Source organism: Schistocerca cancellata, chromosome 12 (genome assembly GCF_023864275.1).
Source record: "Schistocerca cancellata isolate TAMUIC-IGC-003103 chromosome 12, iqSchCanc2.1, whole genome shotgun sequence".
Classification (NCBI taxonomy): Eukaryota; Metazoa; Arthropoda; class Insecta; order Orthoptera; family Acrididae; genus Schistocerca; species Schistocerca cancellata.
In genome coordinates, this window is record NC_064637.1 from 31,939,127 (window position 1) to 31,957,835 (window position 18,709).

At 42.1% G+C, this 18,709-nt stretch overlaps 1 protein-coding gene across 3 annotated transcripts in view; it reads right to left on the bottom strand.

Annotated features, from left to right (window-relative positions):
* The window catches only part of LOC126109896 (ras-related protein Rab-11A), a 52,489-nt gene that overhangs the window by 8,875 nt on the left and 24,905 nt on the right, over positions 1-18,709 (bottom strand). Inside the window, exon 5 of one of the 3 annotated variants that reach the window (XM_049914986.1) lies at positions 16,290-16,429. The exons of the other annotated variants lie outside the window; for them this stretch is intronic. Coding sequence (XP_049770943.1) covers positions 16,293-16,429 — 137 coding nt within the window. The 3' untranslated portion in view covers positions 16,290-16,292. Of the gene's footprint in view, positions 1-16,289; positions 16,430-18,709 lie in introns of those variants that run through there. 3 annotated transcript variants of the gene reach the window in all.

Here is an 18,709-nt window from a genome sequence, read left to right on the forward strand (position 1 = left end):
GAACATCTTAGAACCGTGTTCTGAAAAAACAATTACACAGAATGGGAAATTAGGTGTGCACCTTCCCTCACCATTATGGTTCATCCTGTGGAGACAGAAGAAGTCAGGGAGGAAGAGGCAGCCACTGCATTTATACTGTATGGCTGTGCACTGTTGGGGGAAAAATGTGACATACTGGAAAGCACTAAGTAAAAGATGTCTTCTACCTGCCAAATAAAACATGGGCATCATTGGGGATTGTCAAACAATGTACTGATGTACATCAGATACCATGCCAGTGTGGCAAGACAAACAGCATGCACAATTTAAGATCTGTCCCAAGAACACCAGCACACACTATTGACATATGCCAAAAAGTTGTCGCAGAGCATTGTTTGTATGATAAGTGTGCAAAAGATACAAATGCAGTAGGATTATAGCACAGGCTCACAAATACTGGGACATTGTTGTAAGAGGGGTCAAAGAAATTCACATTAAGGACAATCTCAGTTGCTTAAAAAGACCTCTCCATCTTCTGTATAACCAAGGCATTTTGCTGAAGTGAGGAGTTTCCCAGAGCACTAGACTATCAGGGTGTCTTTAAAGAAATATTTTGAAATTATTGAGAATGTCAAATCCAATTGGACTGTGACAGGCGACATTAGGCAAATGAGAGAGAATACGTTTCACGCTGTGTTGATAAGATGTGCAGACTATTCGATTTCCGCTTTATAGTATCACTTCATAACCTGAATGATCGCTTTCACCTGCAAGAGTGCAGAATTGTAAATAACATCGTTGGCTTGTTAGTGTTCCGTGATTTTTAACACACTTGTATATTCCGTGACTTTACTAATGATTTTTTTCCTTCAGATAGTAGGCTTGACTACAGACGGATGTTTTTTCAAAGGTGGTGTACTATTGTTAAAAAAGAACAGCAGCCATTGCTGCTAGATATAAGAAAATATTAATTTTTTGTCAGTATACGGTCTTGTAAGAAGCTGAATGTATACTGCAAGTGTTGAGAACTAAGAAAAATGTTATGGAATAATTGTCATCTTAAAAGGTAAAATTTTTCCCGTATCTGAGGTGAATATTACGCTCATCTTTCCTCTCCTAGTAATTATGATACAAAGTGAAGCAAGCAGAAGACTTTGGATTTTGAGTGCTAGGTAGTAGTGCACGATCCCTGTTTAAAAACACTCTTCTGGAATGAACAGATTCTCTTTTGTGAAAAGCGAAAATTTGTGGCACTTGCCCTACCGGCACAGGCTATCATAGTTTTTCAGGATCTTTCATCCGACTTGCTCTTCAATAACAGCATCAAGACTTTTCCAAAGCTACATTACTACACAGGCTGTTTCTTATGCTGGCTTGCTGGCTGCTAAGAACCTTAATCTTTAGTGCACTCGACTGCACAACAGAGATGCCACGCATTACTGAAAAATCAATAAATTACTCTGTTACAGCCATCAAGACAGTAACTAATAAAATCCACAGCACTGAATATTTTTGATGGAAAGGTCAATTTCTTTATATTCAAAAGTAACACCAAAGGAAAGATTTATGTAAATCATTTAATACTAGGAAGGAAAGAGGACCTGGTAAGAATAGGGAACAGAAGTTACAATTTTGCAGCAAAAAGTTTCGAGGCTGTGTCTTAATTCTTTTTGCTCTTATCAGGAATACTTAAATTTTCTAGCAGCTAAGAGCTATCTGCAAAACCCTCAAAGCAGCTAAGAGCTATCTGCAAAACCCTCAAAGCAGCTAAGAGCTATCTGCAAAACCCTCAAAGCAGCTAAGAGCTATCTGCAAAACCCTCAAAGCAGAAGAAGATACTCAGGTGAACTCTTGTCCAAGAATATTTCACATTATAAAATTTGCACCATTAATGTCCTGTAATGAGGAGAGATCATTTTGCTCTTATAAAAACTATTTCTGATCGGCAGCATTTTACAAGTGCCGATAATTTGGAGAAGTACTTCATTGTTCTCTGCAATTCAGACTGGAGGGTAAGGTAGGGATAGATTAGGGTAGGTGCCTTAGTAATTTAAGTGAAGATGGACATTTCAGTAAACACACAACAGAAAATAATTCTTTTATTAGCACAGTTTAGACAAATATTTTTACAACATATCTTCTTTGTTAACGTGTTTCTAGTACATTTAAATGCATATTAAGATAAAGTAGGTTACGAAGTTGATTTCAGTAAAAATGGTTTTGTGTTATATATTAAGTAATATTTTTTGTGATATTACATGTTTGCTCATTTTCTTTACATAAATACAAACACATTCTGTGTGCTGATATTGTATGAAAACTTGTGCCCTAGGCATCAGTGAATGAAATGCAAAATATTTTAACTGCCTTCTATATTTCCAAAGTTGGCAATTATGGCATAAGCAGCCAACGCTAAACAGATCTACTATACGATTTTTCCATATCAAGTTTTCAACAATATTCATACTAGAAACTCAAAACTTTATGCTGCTAACAAAGCCACAGCCTATGACTTGTAATCTTCTGGGCATCTACCCAGAACAATTAATGAAAACTGTGGCTAAATCTGCCTGTCGTCCCCTTGTCCCAGCCGCCCCCCCCCCCCCCCCCCCCAAACTACCAAATTCTAACCAATGTGCCACCACACTTCTTGACCAGCAAAGTAATTGAGAAACCCCCTCACAATAATGCACAACTCTACATTAATTTATTAATTTCAATCAATTAGATTTCTCTAACATAATTAACAAGTGCCCCTGAAGTTCTCTACACACAAGGTAAGGGAAATGCCAAGGTGGATTCTGAAATTGTTTCTTGCACTAAACTAGCAGCAGTTATGGAAATGTGTGAAAATGAATGTTGCCGAGTGTTGTTCATTTTTTGATCAATACTTACCAACATAAAAGGCATTACTCTAAGTTGTGCACACTGAATCAATACTACCACTTCTTTTAAACAATTTTATGTCGTCAAATCACAAGCCTCTTAAGTGAGTATGTAACACTGTGGTTCTAGTAACAAACGCCAGTTTATTAAACACAATTCTTTGCTATCATTACAACAAAGGCTATAAATGGGGCTGATGGCTCATTTATGAACTACAATATACATACTTGTTGCATGAACTGTGTTCCCGAAGATATAATCCAGAACAAGGAATGAAATTATGCAAAGTAAAGGAGCTTTTGAGACTATTGGTGCTGTCTGGACAATACTTTATGGTAGAGATATCAATGTATAACTTCTCTGGTTAACATGTGCCTTCCCCTGGAATTTGTTAATTACTACAATAATCTGAAGTATTCTGCCACTAATAATCCTGATGTGTAAGAAAGTTTAATGTGGGCAAAAACAAAATTGAGCATATGAAAGTGGATTACTGACATTGTTTCTCTTTCTTTTTGCAATTAATCTTTCCACTACTACAGATGTGCTCTTTGCATTCCGGGCTGAGGCAGCTTTTGTTATGGCTGTATCACTTGTAAAACCCTAGTGCGTGTACTAAGAGATGGTATTCAGGCTCATATGAAATACTTATCTGATTTTTGCAAACTATAGTGGGAAAATATTTGATTTTTGCACATCTTATAGTCTGGTATCTTCACCTGAAACAACTGAGTTTCTTTTCATTATTCATCACACATACTGCGCAGCATCAAATAAAAACATTGTACGAAATTTTAATGAGTTTGCAAAGGTAAAAACACACTGTGTAGACTTTGCATACGGTTGATTTTAGTTCATACATTGCAGTAAATGAAATTTAGATAATGTATTGAAATTTTATTAAAATTGAGAGCAGGAGGATACCTCTGTTCTCACGTTACTGGGTTTTTATGTCCCAAGGATGGTAGCACATGATGCACCCATTCATTCATGTCTTTTGGCACTGTGAATCCTGTAGCCACAGCAATTGTCTACCTCGACTAATTCAAGGTATCAAAATGAGGTTTTTGCCAACTATAGCACGTAATGAGGCACATTAAGTTGTATCATGAATACTCTATAAACTTTTTTATTCACTGAAACATGGAAATAGCTCATCCGCAGAAGTGAGAGGTTGTCTGTTCACGATGCATTCAGATGACGTTAGCATAGTAGAAAAACCCAAGTGGGCCACATACACACGCACCCAGAACACCTGAGGGCCACTGTAACAGGAAAGGCACACATACCAGCAAATGGGTTAAGAAGCAAACTATTGTGAACCAAGGGTAACTTTTCTCCAGAACATGATTTAGTACGTAATTCTATTTGACCTAACAATAATGCTGGTACGTGTATTATTTGCAGTTAATTTCAGAAAATTTGGTCTCCAAATTTTGACAGTAAACACACTGCAATGTACAATGCCTCTCAATGGCTGCCACTAAAGTTGGATGAGCATCTCCATAACACACACAGACAACTAACATCCCCAGATAACACACAGACAACTAACTCTCCCAGATAAATTAGCAATATTCTAGAATCTGTTGACTGAAGCTTATGTATGCTTTTCCTTCAACTAGTTTTAGGTACCCCTGAACACATACTGCAAGAAATTTATAGTTACTTTTTCAAATTGTTATGAATTGTGTAACCTAACAGTAATGGATGCTTGTTTAAGTTCAGTATGTTAAATTTATTTACACTGAGGGCCAACTACCAGTGCCCTCACTGAAGGTCAATCCTCAATGTTACTGCACTTCCCAGAGTTTCTTTCACAATGGAACATTTCAGTATGTCAAGAATGTTGTGTAACTCTACAAGGAAGTCATTAACCATAACATAAGCCAAGCCATTAATATCTAAGTTCAAAATTTATTCATTTGGTTTGTTTTTGTTTTAGGGTGCAGAAACAACTAGGGTCACAAGCACTGATGTCTAAACTGTAGAACACGAAGATAAAGAGAGGAGTTAAAAACCACTACACACCAATCCCAGTCAACAGAAGGAAAGACAGCTAAAAACAGGGACGTGGAGAAATGTCTAAACAATATTCCATAAACAGAGGTCCTGAACTAAAAAGTGAATGGCTATTGTCATATTGCTACGATGAATAAAAAGTAAAATGTGGTCGACAGCCCACATGTCGTTCACTGAAACTGCCGAAATTCAGACAGCAAACAAATAGGAACATAAGTGGTTTAAAAAAAGGGTATTCCGTCAGGAAATGGTGGACAATTAAGAGTTGGACACAATGAGCACAGTCCAATTAGCATAAAGTGGTGGGGGACCACCACTTAAATAGCGATGGCTAAAAAGACAGTGCCCAATATGCAACCACCACTGAAGACACCACTCAAGGAGACAAGTCTGTGGAGAACTGCAATAAATAGCAAAATCGTCAATAAGAAGGAAGCCAGATATGCCTGCCAGGAGACAGGCCATTATAGGTTTAATGGCAATAGGAAAGAGGATGACGCTCAGGACAGAGCCCTGAGGCACACCGTTCTCCAAGATAATAGTGCCCAACAAGGCAGAACCCACACATACTTTGAAAACTGTCCTAAAAATTCCTGAAGAAAACCACACATGTAGTGAGTACGGAGGATACCAGTCCTCCAGCAAGTGTCTTGGGCTTTCTGCAAATCGAAAAACATGGCCAGTCAGGGATTTCTGCAGAAAACCATTCGTGACATGGGTGGACAAAGGGGGAAGACGGTCAACCGCAGAATGGCGCACTCAAAATCCACACTGTGCAGTCATCATTAAATTGTGAATTCGAGCCACCACACCAGCTGGGCAAGAATCACACATTCCATCACCTTGCAAACTCAGCTGGTGAGAGAAATGGGGCATTGGCTAAAAAGAAGGTGTTTATCCTTACTGGGCTTAGGTACAGGTATGACAGTGGCTACACACCAGCATTTGCAAAACATGCCCTCTGCATATATGTGGTTGTACGTATTAAGCAGAAAGTGGCTGCCCAGAAGAGATAGGTGTTGCAACATCTGAATTTAACAGTGTCTGGACCTGGGGCAGAGGATCGTGATGAACTGAGAGCATGATCTAACTCCCTCATAGCCACACTAACACTCAATTCTGAGAAGGAAAGGGTGTCGCTCGAGCTGCCTCCACCCATTTCCAATGGATGAAGGCAGGGTGATAATGGGAGGAGCTCGAAATTGCCGCAAAATGGGAGTCCAAGGTGCTGGAGACAGCAATGGGGTCCACAATGACATCATCTGCTACTATAATGCTGGAAATTGGGGAATAGATCTTGGTCCCAGAGAGCCGCCAGAGGTTGGCCCACACAATGGAAGAGGAAGTGGAACTGCTAAAAGAACTAGCAAATTAAATCCAGCTAGCTATTTTGCTTTCCCGAAGAACGCGACGACACCGTGCACCCATTTGTTTATAATGAATGCGGTTTGCCGTCATATGATGACAGTTAAAAACGAGGAGAGCACATCTCCATGTGTGTTGTGGTACACCTCAATCCACCAACCGATCAGGACATAGTGCGGTAAAGAGGAAGTGCAAGGAATGGAACATTCTGCTGGGGGTAAGGATAATGTTCAAGATATTCCACCTGGTCATCATAACTGGGGAAATATTGTTCATTGAAGTTTGCCAGGGAGTAGTAAAGCTTCCAATCGGCCTTAGCAAGCTGCCATCTGGGTGTGTACGGAGGTGGCGTAGGTGTCAGCAAGCAGAGAGCACACAGCAAATGACCACTAGAGTTGTGTCAGAACGGACCATTCGAGACTGATGGCTTGCACAGCTGAAGGAAACGGCAATGCAACCTTGACATTGGGCAATTTCACAACATCAGAGCTGAATTTGAGATCGCATGTCTGCATGGCCATTTTCTTCATAGAGTGAGACATAGCAAGAACACAGTACTGTAAGTGCCAGACAGTAGAACACAGGATTTGCGACTGGTTAATAACTTGCAAGTGAGCAGGTAAGATACTTTCCTTTAATCTCTTTGACAGCCCACCATTAACATATGTGGGCCAATCTCGAGATGAGGCAGCTCGGTCGCCATTGCTATTTATATAGTGGGGGAGGAGGAGGCAGAGCTTTGCCCTCATGTGCATCCCTACCACAGGTTACTCTCTTGTTTGCAAGACACGAACGAGGTTGAAAATGACACAGGTAGAAGGGCATCTGGTTCGGAATGTACTGTGACTGATAATTCATAGCCTGATTTGATCTTTGACTGAAGTACCACTACCAAACGTGATAAAAAGTGCTTGTGGGCACTCAGGAAGCATCCACCCTTTTCATCAGCCAATGGACAGCAATGACACCCTGATCAGAGAGGTACATTTGGATTTCGGCCTCAGTCAGACCATCAAGCAGCCTAGTGTAAATAACACCACAGGAAGAATTCTATGGGCATCGAGACGAACAGGACAGCCATGGAGAAGTGAATTGGCATGCAGTAGTTGCACTTGAGAATCAGAAGTAGTCTCCAAAAACGAAGTGCCATAGTGTAAACGAAAGCAGGATTTTAAAGGGGCGGCAACTGCATCAACACCATTCTGAATTAGGAACGGATTTACCATTGCAAAGGACCGACTGTCTCTAGTACGTGAAACCACATGGAACCGTGGTTCAGCTGTGAGGGTCTCTGGATCAGGAGCTTCATTCCATTTATATCTGGTTTGGTAGACATAGACTGCAATAATGATGATTGGTCATTGTGAGAAAACCCCCACGATTGCCAGCTTCTCCAATGCTACGCACCTTCCAACTGGAGGCCCCATTCACAAGGAGGTGCACCCACCTTACATGATTGTTCACACTTCAGATCACACCTCCTGAACACCTAACAGAGGGACCAAATTATCAATTTGGGAAGGTAGCAGCTCAGGCAATCAGTAGAAAGCTGTGCAGTCAGTAAGCACATGAACCCTCTGGCCAGAGAGACCCTCCCACTGTCAGCTCAAATGCACTAAAAAGCACAGCAACAGTGTTTCCGCAGCATTTTAGGTGTACCTCAAATGCCACAGCATTTGTCCCATGTCCCAAATTGCTGCTGAGTAACATACATCAGTTTCAGGCAGCAGCCAAATCATCCTGCATACAAACTATGAGCAGTCCTACCATGTGAAGTTCATAAATAATTTCAGAGTAAAGGTTGGTTTCGTTTTGCTTTAGGGTGCAAAAACACCTGGGGTCATACGTGCCCAAGTCAAAACTATAGAACACAAAGACCGAGACAGCAACACAGAGCTCATCGCAGGGAATATAGGTATTCGCAAGCTGAGGTACAAGAACTGCAGCTTTGTAGGCAGACCGACATGACCAGGAACCCACAGAAACATCACACTGGCACCACCAAGAGTGAAGTCTACAGTTTTCCTGGACCCGCTGCACTAATGTACGGGCAGTGTACAGCGCACACAGACTTTGAAGGGCACAGAGTGAGCAGAGAACAATTGAAAAGCCTGTGTCACTGGATGTACTCCATTGCTTGATAAGAGGCGAAAAGTTCGGCTGTAAATACTGAGGAGTGTGCCAGAAGCTAATATCTAAAGACACGGGTGCCAATTACTAAGGCACACCTGACCCCATGGGCAGTCCGAGAGTCATCAGTGTATACAAAGGTACTATCGCGAAGTTCCACGCGAAGGTCATGAAACTGAAGGGGATAGACCGTGGCCAGAGTAGTGTCCTTAGCAAGCGAATGAAGGCCAAGATTAACATGGGCCACTTCACAAAGCCAAGGAGGTGAAGGGTTCACACCCAGCGAGAAAGGTGCAGGTAGTAGTGTGAAAAGCCACCGTAGCAAGTGCTGGAAGCAGACTCCAGGAGGTAACAGAGAAGAAGGACGAGCCCCATAACGATGATCAAAGGAATCATCAAAGGAGGAGGCACAAGATGGGTGGCCACGCTACACAGATGAACAACATGCATACCTGCTGAGGAGAAAGTCACGGCAGTAAGAAAGTGGTAGTTCAGCAACTTCAGCATACAGACTCAACCGTGTAAAAGGCACCCATGGCCAAATGGATGCCACAATGGCGGACAGTGTTGAGATGGCTTAAGAGGGATGGGCTTGCAGACGCATAAACAAAGCACCCATAGTCTAGTTTCGAACAGACAAGGGACAGGTACAAATGGAGGAGGGAGGTTCGATCAGCACCCCAAGAAGTACCATTGAGGACACGTAGGACATCGAGGAACCGCGTACAGCAGGCTGCCAGGTAAGATACATGGGAGGACCAAGTGTGTTTCCTATCAAGCATGAGCCCCAGGAATTTCTTAATGTCAACGAATGAAAGGGCAACAGGCCCAAGATGTAGAGATGGTGGAAGAAACCATTTGTACCACCAAAAAATTCATACAGACAGTTTTGTCAGTGGAAAAGCGAAAGCCATTGACGCACCAGGAGTAAAGACAATCAAGACACCACTGAAGACACTGCTCAGTGAGACAGGTCTGTGGAGAACTGCAATAGATGACAAACTCATGGACAAAAAGTGAGCCAGAGACACTAATGCGGTAATGGCGATAGCAAAGAGGGTGACACTCAGGACGGAACCCTGAGGCACACAGTTTCCCAGGATAAAGGTGTCCGACAAGGCAGAACCCACATGCACCTTACAAACTTGATCTAAAAAAATGCCTGAAGGAAACAGGGCAGGCAGCCATCGAAGCCCCACGTGTAGAGTACGGCGGATACCAATTCTCCAACAGGTGTCTTAGGCCTTCTCCAAATCGAAAAACACTGCCACAGTCTGATTTCCACGGAAAACCATTCATAACACAGGTGGACAAAGTAACGAGATGATCAACTGCAGAATGCCGTGCTCAAAATCCACACTGTGCATTTGTCAGTAAATTGATGGACTCTAGCCACCATACCAGTCGGGCACGAATCATATGTTCCACCACATTGCAAACACAGCTGGTACAAGAGGTGGGGGCGGTAGCTAGAAGGAAGGTTTGTCCTTGCTGGACTTAGGTACGGGTACACCAGTGGCTTCACGCCAGCATCCAGGAAATAGGCCCAAATGCGGTTGTAAATGTTAAGCAGAAAGTTCTTGCCCGCAAGATAAAGGTGCTGCGACATCTGAATGTTGTTGGCGTCCAGCCCTGGGGCCGAGGATCAGGATGAACTGAGAGCACAATCAAGCTCCTCCGTAGTAAAAGTGGCATTGTAGAACTCACCAATCAGAGAAGAAAACATTATTGCCCGAGCCTCCTCCACTTGTTTCCCAAGGAGGGAGGCAGGGTGATAGTGCCAAGAGCTCGAAACTTCCGTAAAATGGTGGCCTAAGGTGTTGGAGACAGCAATAGGGTCCACAATAACATCGTCTGCTACTGTGAGGCCAGAAATGGGGGAATGGATCTCGGTCAGAGGGAGCCGTCTGAGTTTGGCTCACACGACAGAGGAAGGGGTGGAACTAGTAAAAGAACTAGTGAATGAAATCCAGATAGCTCGTTTGCTATCCCAAAGAACACGCATCTCTTTACAATGAATGCAGTTTGCCATTGTAGGACGATTGTTAAAAACACAAAGAGCACGTCTCCGTGTGCAAATTGCATCACAGCATGCCGCAATCCACCAAGGGACTGGGACACGATGCGGTAAAGAGGAAGTGTGAGGAATTGAACATTCTGCAGCAGTAAGGATAACACTGGTGAGATAGTCCACAGGGTCATCCTAGCTGGGGAAATCATGTTCTTCGAAGGTCGCCTGGGAGGAGTAAAGCAGCCAGTCAGCCTTAGTAAGCTGCCATTTGAGCGTGCACACGGATGGGGTAGGAGTCGGCAAACAGAGCACACGTAAAATGGTCACTCGAGTAGGTGTCAAAAGGAACAGACCACTCAAGATGATGGGCAAGGTGGGAAGTGCAGAAGAATAGGTCCAAATGGGAATAGGTGTGCGAGAAGTCAGAAAGGAAAGTGAGTGCGCCGTTGTTAAGGTAGAAGAGAGTCGGTAAGGAGGTCGGCCAAGAGGGCACCTCTGACAGGCCCTGGGAGAACCCCACAAGGGATTATGCGCGTTAGTCACCAAGTAGCAAAAATGGAGGAGGTAGATGCCTGATAAGTTGAAGGAAGACTGCCCCGGTGACATCGAATGACGGAGGTACATAAATGTTACTGAGGGAAAAGGCAAACTGCAACATCTTTAAGACGGATAGTCAGGGAGATGGGTTAGGTCGTTTGGGGAAGGAGACCAGACAGCGAGGTCATCGGTCTCATCGGATTAGGGAAGGATGGGGAAGGAAGTCGGCCGTGCCCTTTCAAAGGAATCATCCCAGAATTTGCCTGGAGCAATTTAGGGAAATCACAGAAAACCTAAATCAGGATGGCCGGACGCGGGAGTGAACCGTCGTCTTCCCGAATGCAAGTCCAGTGTCTAACCACCGTACCACTTCACTCGGAGATGGGTTGACTACGAATGTCATCCCATACAATCAGCACGAGACCCCCCATGAGGTGGAATGCTGACGTCAGGGGAGGCTCAAAATGAATCGGTAAGTAATGTGAAGGTTCAAGCCAGTTGTGAAGGTGCAATTTCATTTCCTGAAGGCAGAGTACAAGGGGATGCCACAATGCTAAAAGCAGCTGTTAATCCTCTTCGTGGGATCGAAGGCCGCAAACGTTCCACTGGAGGACAGTCACGAGCAGGAAGAGCTGCAGGTGTGTCAACTCAGCAGCTGCCGAGTGACAGCCACTAGAATCTCTACTACAGGGCACAGAAGCAGGACCACCCTGCTCCGTGGGGTCCACAGAAGCAATGGCTCGCTTGTGCAGTTGGTCTGTGGAGTCAAACACTGAAAAACGTTAGTAGTGCACACCGGTAAGACAGAGGCCGGCCGATCTAAGATACCACGTGGCGACACCGTCTAACAGGGTCTTCAAGTCGGCAAAGGAGAAGACCGTTTGCCTTCGGTGGACTTCTTCGAGCCTTTCCAGTTAGAGGAAGACTCGGGTGTGGGACGGAGGAAGTCTTCATGGGAGTACTACTCCTGTCCTTTCCTGCCTACTGTGTGTAGCTGGTGGTGCAGTGGGAAGGGTGTTCAAATCATTAGCCTCATCACATTTACATTTCGTAGATGTCTACTGGGAAGACGACTGACCCATAGCGCGAAAACCCCCACGATTGCCAGCGTCTCCGATGGCGCGCTCCTTCCAACTGGGGGCTCCCTTCATGAGCAGGTGCACCCGCCTGAGGTGATTGTTCACACCTCTCGTCACACCTCCCGGACATCTGACAAGAGGGACCGATTGGCAATTTGGGAAGGTTGCAGCTCAGGCAATCACCCCTCCCTGGGCCTCGCCTATACCAGGGGGTTCGTGCGAACCCTACCTGTCGACCCGGGGCTGGGAATTACGCGTTACCCGGTCACCTGTTAAGCATCAAACGTGTGGGCCCGCCTTCAGAAGTGTACAGGGAGGAAGAAGAAAAAGAGGAACCTCAAACGGCATAGCAGAGGAAGGAGAGGAGAAAGGAAACAAAGAAAGGAAAAGGGAGCAAAAATCAGTGGTGAGCCTGTTCTTACATCAGCGAGACAAGGTGGATATTCCCAGTAACACCCTAGACATGTTCCCAAGGGAGAGGAAAAAGAACAGCAAGAGGATAGACAGGCAGCAAGGAAGGGAAGAAACATTGCAAAGACTGGGGCCCTTGGTAGCCAAGCACGAACCTGCCAAAGAGTGACGAGCCCCCTGGGTGTCAGAGTAAAGGGGACGACTCACCAAATGACATAAGCATTGCGTTATCAACAGGCACACACAAAGAGAAAGCAACCTTGGGAGCTTTCATAAAACACACATACACACATACACACATACACACACACACACACACACACACACACACACACACACACACACACACACACACACCTGGAAAGTTCCAGTTGTGCTCCATTCCAGCTGTGCTGCATTCCAAGTCAAGAAAGGCTTTATTCCACAAGCTAGTTAAGTGTTGTGCGTGTGGAGACGGGCACATGCACACATGTGCCTGTCAATGACAACACTTCTATTCGGTGAATGGTGGTCTTTATTCCTTAGTTCTTTACATTCTACCAATTTTCACTATATTCCTGTTAAGTTCAGTTTTACAGTTAACATGAAAGAAGCAAACTTACTGAAAATGGGGAGACTGCCATAACATGAGATCACACTACATGTGGCAGATTGGTGACCTACTGATTTAACATGAAAATAAAAGTTAGTTTTGGCATATATATTCTTATAACTGAATCAGTTGTTCTGTATTGCTACAAATACTGAAATTACTGTTTTGTTGAACAGAACATCTTTGACTTATTCTCATTACTTAATGGAAATTAAAAAGTTCTCAAGAAAAGAGTTTGATAGCATTCAGGATTGCATTTTTCATGGTATTACAATTCTCTTATCTATAAACTCTCTCATAAAAAGGAGTAACACTGCCTCTTGATAAATGGACTAGTACATCTATTATAATCTCCCTCAGATCTACACGATGTAATGGTTTTCAGGTCTCTTTAAGCCAACTCACTACTGAAAGTTATTTTTAGGGTGGCTGAGTATCAGCAGCTTCCTACCATATCCCTAATTATACACTGCTCCAACATCTGACAGGACAAAATGAATTACCAATATTATGTAGAACTTCATTCATTACAAATAGGACAATAATGATCGAGTTCACTTGATAGCAGTTCTGTTCTGGGCTAGTGTGAGGTTGCATTCATTGTATCATTTCATTTCAGAATTAAATACATAAAGACAGATTGTACTATGACGATTTTTGAGGAAGTTTATTGGAAATACTGGAAACACAAGTATGACATTTCATGTATCAGTGCAAAGGAAACGATATTTCACACTGCAACAACAGTTCCAAAGCATAGGATGAAAATTTCTGTCAGGATGTCCAAATTTATTAGATTTCTGTCCTACTGAATAATCCACTGTTACACTATACAGCTAGAATGATACGCAGTATTCCTGGTATTGACTTCACACATATCTTGCCATTACAGTAATCAGATGTAAACCTCACCAAAAACTGTTTGTTGCCTCAGCTGTATTTGAATAAAAGTGTACTGATCATACTATACACAAAATATAAAGCATTTTTGCTTTATGTCATACTCCAAATGGAAATCATTTGTGGAAACACAATATTTAAAAAAATTTCAAGTGATACGACTTATGTGACCAAAATGAAACTCCTTTAATTGAAACCCACTAACACCTTCTCTATCTTGCTACTGAATAAGGTATTCAAAAATATGAAAATTTATCCTCAATTTCAATCATGTGAAAGTACACAATACAACTATAGTCTGATATCTCCAACCACTGTGGCCAGAATGGCTGCAGCAGCTGGAGGTAGCAGCCATGTGCATAAGGGGGGAGGTGGGTGGGTGTTACACATTAGGTATGCACATGCACACACTATTCTTTAGAAGGCTTTGGCCAAAAGTTTAATGTGTAACAGTTTCTTTGTTGTGTCCGTCTACAACTCAACATGTCTTTATAGTCATTAGCAACCTATCCTTTTCATGATGATGATATTCCAACCTCTCCTCTACATTGTTTAATGGCAATAAAATTATTATGCAAGGAGGAACTATTCAGATGCGAGAAGGACTGACTTGTTTATAAGAATTTAATTTATCTGCAATTGCATACATGAATTTACAGACACTGAATAATCACATTTGCTAGACCAAGATTTTAATAGCAAACAATTCATAGCTGACTTGTGAAGAGCAATATTACAATTCAGTCGAGCAAGGGAATTTGTAATGATTAGCTCAACTATTATGTTCTTTCAATCTGTTAATGTTTACAGGAAACTTCTTGTATCCCAGCACATCGTAATATACACAACACAATATTATAATATTGATCCTTAAACTAGAAACACATATGTGCTAATTTTTTAAAATAATCAAGTGACTAGCTTATATTCCCTCACATGAAAACAGGCTCCTGTCATCTTAAAACTAAAGTATGTGTAATATAAGAATAGTTACAAGAAGAAAGTATTTAAGGGAAGATTAGGAGAGTGGAAATGGCTTCACTGACAAAGGAAACTCAAGACTTGTCATCTGACTTCCATACAAAAGCTTGTGGGCAAGGGCAAAGGGGAGGAGGGAACGGGGGAGAGTGGGGGGGGGGGGGGGGAGGGGGAGAGAGAGAGAGAGAGAGAGAGAGAGAGAGAGAGAGAGAGAGAGAGAGAGAGATATGAACAAGGAGCTCAGGCAGTTTAAAAGTCCAGGTTTGAGTAACAACAATACAGACTAGAGATAGCTACTCACCACAAAGGAGGCACTGAGTTGAGACAGGCGCAATAAAGAAAAAAATTACGCTCTCTGATTAAGTTCTCCTCCGGAAGCAGAAAACATGCACATTCACACCAACAAAACTAACACATATATGGCCACTGTCCTTGGGTACTAGGTCCCAGTTCCACAGATGGTGGCCATGTATGTGCAAGCTGTGCTTATGTAAACTATACATGTTCCTTTCTCAGAAGGACTTTGTCCAAAATTTGCAATATTTTTCAGTCTTTTCATTGTGCCTACCTGCAACACAATGCCATCTGTGCAACGAGTTCAGAGGTTTTCAGATGACAGAGGATTAAGTGACAACAGGATGAAGTTAGGAAAGATGTGAAATTAATTGCAAAACAAAGGTAAAGACAATGTAAATAGGGTCAAACAAACGCCAACAGAATTCCTAAATATTGCTAATGAAAGACATGTGAATAATGTTCACAACCCAGTCTTCACACCAGGGCACGGCCTCCCAGAGTGACAAAACTGTTCACAGCAGTGCAATCAGCAAGCTCAAATGTAGGTGTCAATTATGAGACTTTTTCAATGAACAAGCATTAAATAGTTTCAAAATTTCATGGAACTTCCATCGAATGAGCAAGTGGCACTGAACTCCAACTCTCATGTACATCAGAAATACATTAAAAATATAAAGCCCTTCAAATTACTATGAACTAGTAACTTTCCATTTAATTTGAAACAAATGAATTCTTGTTTTCTTACAGACAAATTAATACACATGTTCATAACTGACCAGCTTAGTTAGTAAAGAAATTGGCAAATAAACATCTCAAACCATTAACACCAAACAGACCCCATCAGGAGAGCAAAACAATTATGTGCTTGGCTATGCAGATATTTCAATAGACAAAGAAATCACAAATTCAACATCTCATAGTAGTATATTTAATTTTTATAATACTGTATACTTTCACAACATGATGCCACAGTGCATAACATGATACAAAAACAATAGCTATAAACCACAAGTCAATGCAGGCACATGCACATAAATCATGCAAAATTAACTACAACTGACTGGCCAACACTTAACTAGCATTACAAAACCTGTCTACTGACTTTTCACTGGCAGCATTGCTTGCGCACACTGTCAGGGTTGACTGTCGGCTTCACATCAATCGGTTCCACATTTTGGGGCCGAATTGTGTCTCCTTCAGGAGGATCTCTGATTTGCTTCTGGGACACGATCCGATAGATCTCTGCCGGGAAAGAATGAATCCAAAAACAAAATAAAAATGAACTGGCACACAAAGAAGGGTCTAGGACTGATTATATTCGAACACAAGGATGGGCTTAAACTGAGACTTTTTTCATTTTAAATTAGGAATTTTAACACAAACATAAAAGTAGATTAAATTACTATCTTATAGAAAAAAATCTTTATTAACTGAATGAGAATATGTAAAGAATATTGTAAGAACACATACTAAACACTGTGCCCTCAAAGTAACTCAGTTCTCTACAACTGCTTCCACTAGTCCAAATGAAACAACAATGGTAGTACCAAAAGTAAAGTGTCGTGTGTTTTTATACGTGCCTATTGACAGAACCAATATTTCACCAAACATCTCAATTCACCAAGTTCTTTCCACCCCTCCCACTACATCTTTTCCAAATTGGCAACAAGTGTGAGGTCAACAACTGGCTGTGATAAGTCATGCATTTCTATCAAATCTAATGGCTACACATCACGTCAGGGTTCAATCACCTCTTACCATGACCTGAAATGGGGTCAGACACTCCAAATAATCTCCCAACTTTTCCAAAATGGTTTACTGCCTTACACTCAAACCAAGAAATATACTGGGCCAGTATTATGTCATTTCTACTTCAAACACTACCATAAAGGGCATACACGCATCAGAGAGCCATACACAAAACCTACTGCACCCATCCAGAACAGCCTGTTGCAGCACCATTTGAGTACATGTCAAACCGACAATCATCCCCACATCCACAACAACAACTGTGTCATACACCGACAACACTATCATCACAGTCTTTTATGTCGGCACGACCACTGACCGACTATTGCCCACCCCACAACCTGTGCCATCTGGATCGTTCCTCCAACTACAGCTTCCCTGGTCCAACAATGACCCCAGCCATTATCTTATTCAGTATGCTACCTTTTTACATCTTTATTTCCATCCCTTTGCTCCCCAACTCAACCACTTTCTTAATCTTCTAATAGTCTCCACCTCCTCATTTTAGTTCGAAACCGATTACAAATCTTTGTTCAAACTGTTCTGGTAATTTATTTTTACTCTGTCCTGATCTTCCAAAATCATTACACCCAACACACCACTACTGCCACCTGCAGTAAACCAGTTCCTCCAGGGCACCTTACTACTAATCCTTTGACCCCCTTTTTGCTCTCACCTCCCTCTCAGTCTCCTCCTCTCCACCACATTTTTCTTTTACCCCTTTGGTTAACCTCAGCTTCTCTACCCCTCCTTACCTTCTAGTTTCTGTCAATGCCACAGTGTAAGGAATGTCTCCAATGAAAACCTATTTATTAACCTTAGTTACTGAATTTCATGTTTTTATATGTCTATTAAGCCTAAGCAATATGCTATGTGGTCATCTTTAGTGATTTCACTGCTACAAAAACAGTGGCTAAAGATCAACCCACAAGAAATATTAGTGTTTATTATCTTGCCAATGATGAAATCTCTAGACTAAGTGAAATCTCACAATGGGAAAGCACGGGGAATGACTTCTGACAACTTTATGTTGGGTAATGAATTCAGACCAGTTTCTTTCAAAGGAACCATCCTGAGATATGGCTTCAGTGATTTTGGACAAGTGCAAACCCTAAATCTGTTTTGTGACCTGATGGAGATTTGGATCATCCATCATCTATAATCGAAGTCCGGTCTCTCACCACTGCACCACTTCACCCAGGATTTCATGAACATGATTATCTACCACTAGCCATATAGGGTCAAATGCACACACACTATTGACTGGAAATCAATTTTACACTTAGTTCAATAAGTTAACTGTTCAGAATCTACTCTGCAATATGTGGGAGTTGCCTGTTCATAGATTTACTTACAATTGTGTGTTAATGATGTATTATTTACTTCTTTTCAACTTTTATTTGCACAAACTTGTCTTATGATACCACTCTTCTGAACTGACAACTGTAGTGTTATACAATCGGCCCAAAGCCTTATCGAAGCAATTCCTCACTATGACAACAGGGATATGATCCTGAAGAGATACTTATCTGATCCTTCCACTCAGCAGGATACATGCCTACTATAGGGTAGAGGCAAGACAGAATGCAACCTCTCACTGACAAACTGATAGGGACGCTACAAGAGATCAATTGTGCCATTCTGAAGATCCCACCTCAACATTTACACTACACGATTTAGAGATATAGAAAAACTAAACCTTAGCAACCACAATGGGGCTTAAGGTCCCCTAAGCACCAACCTACTCTGTACTGTGTAAAAGGAAGCAGAACT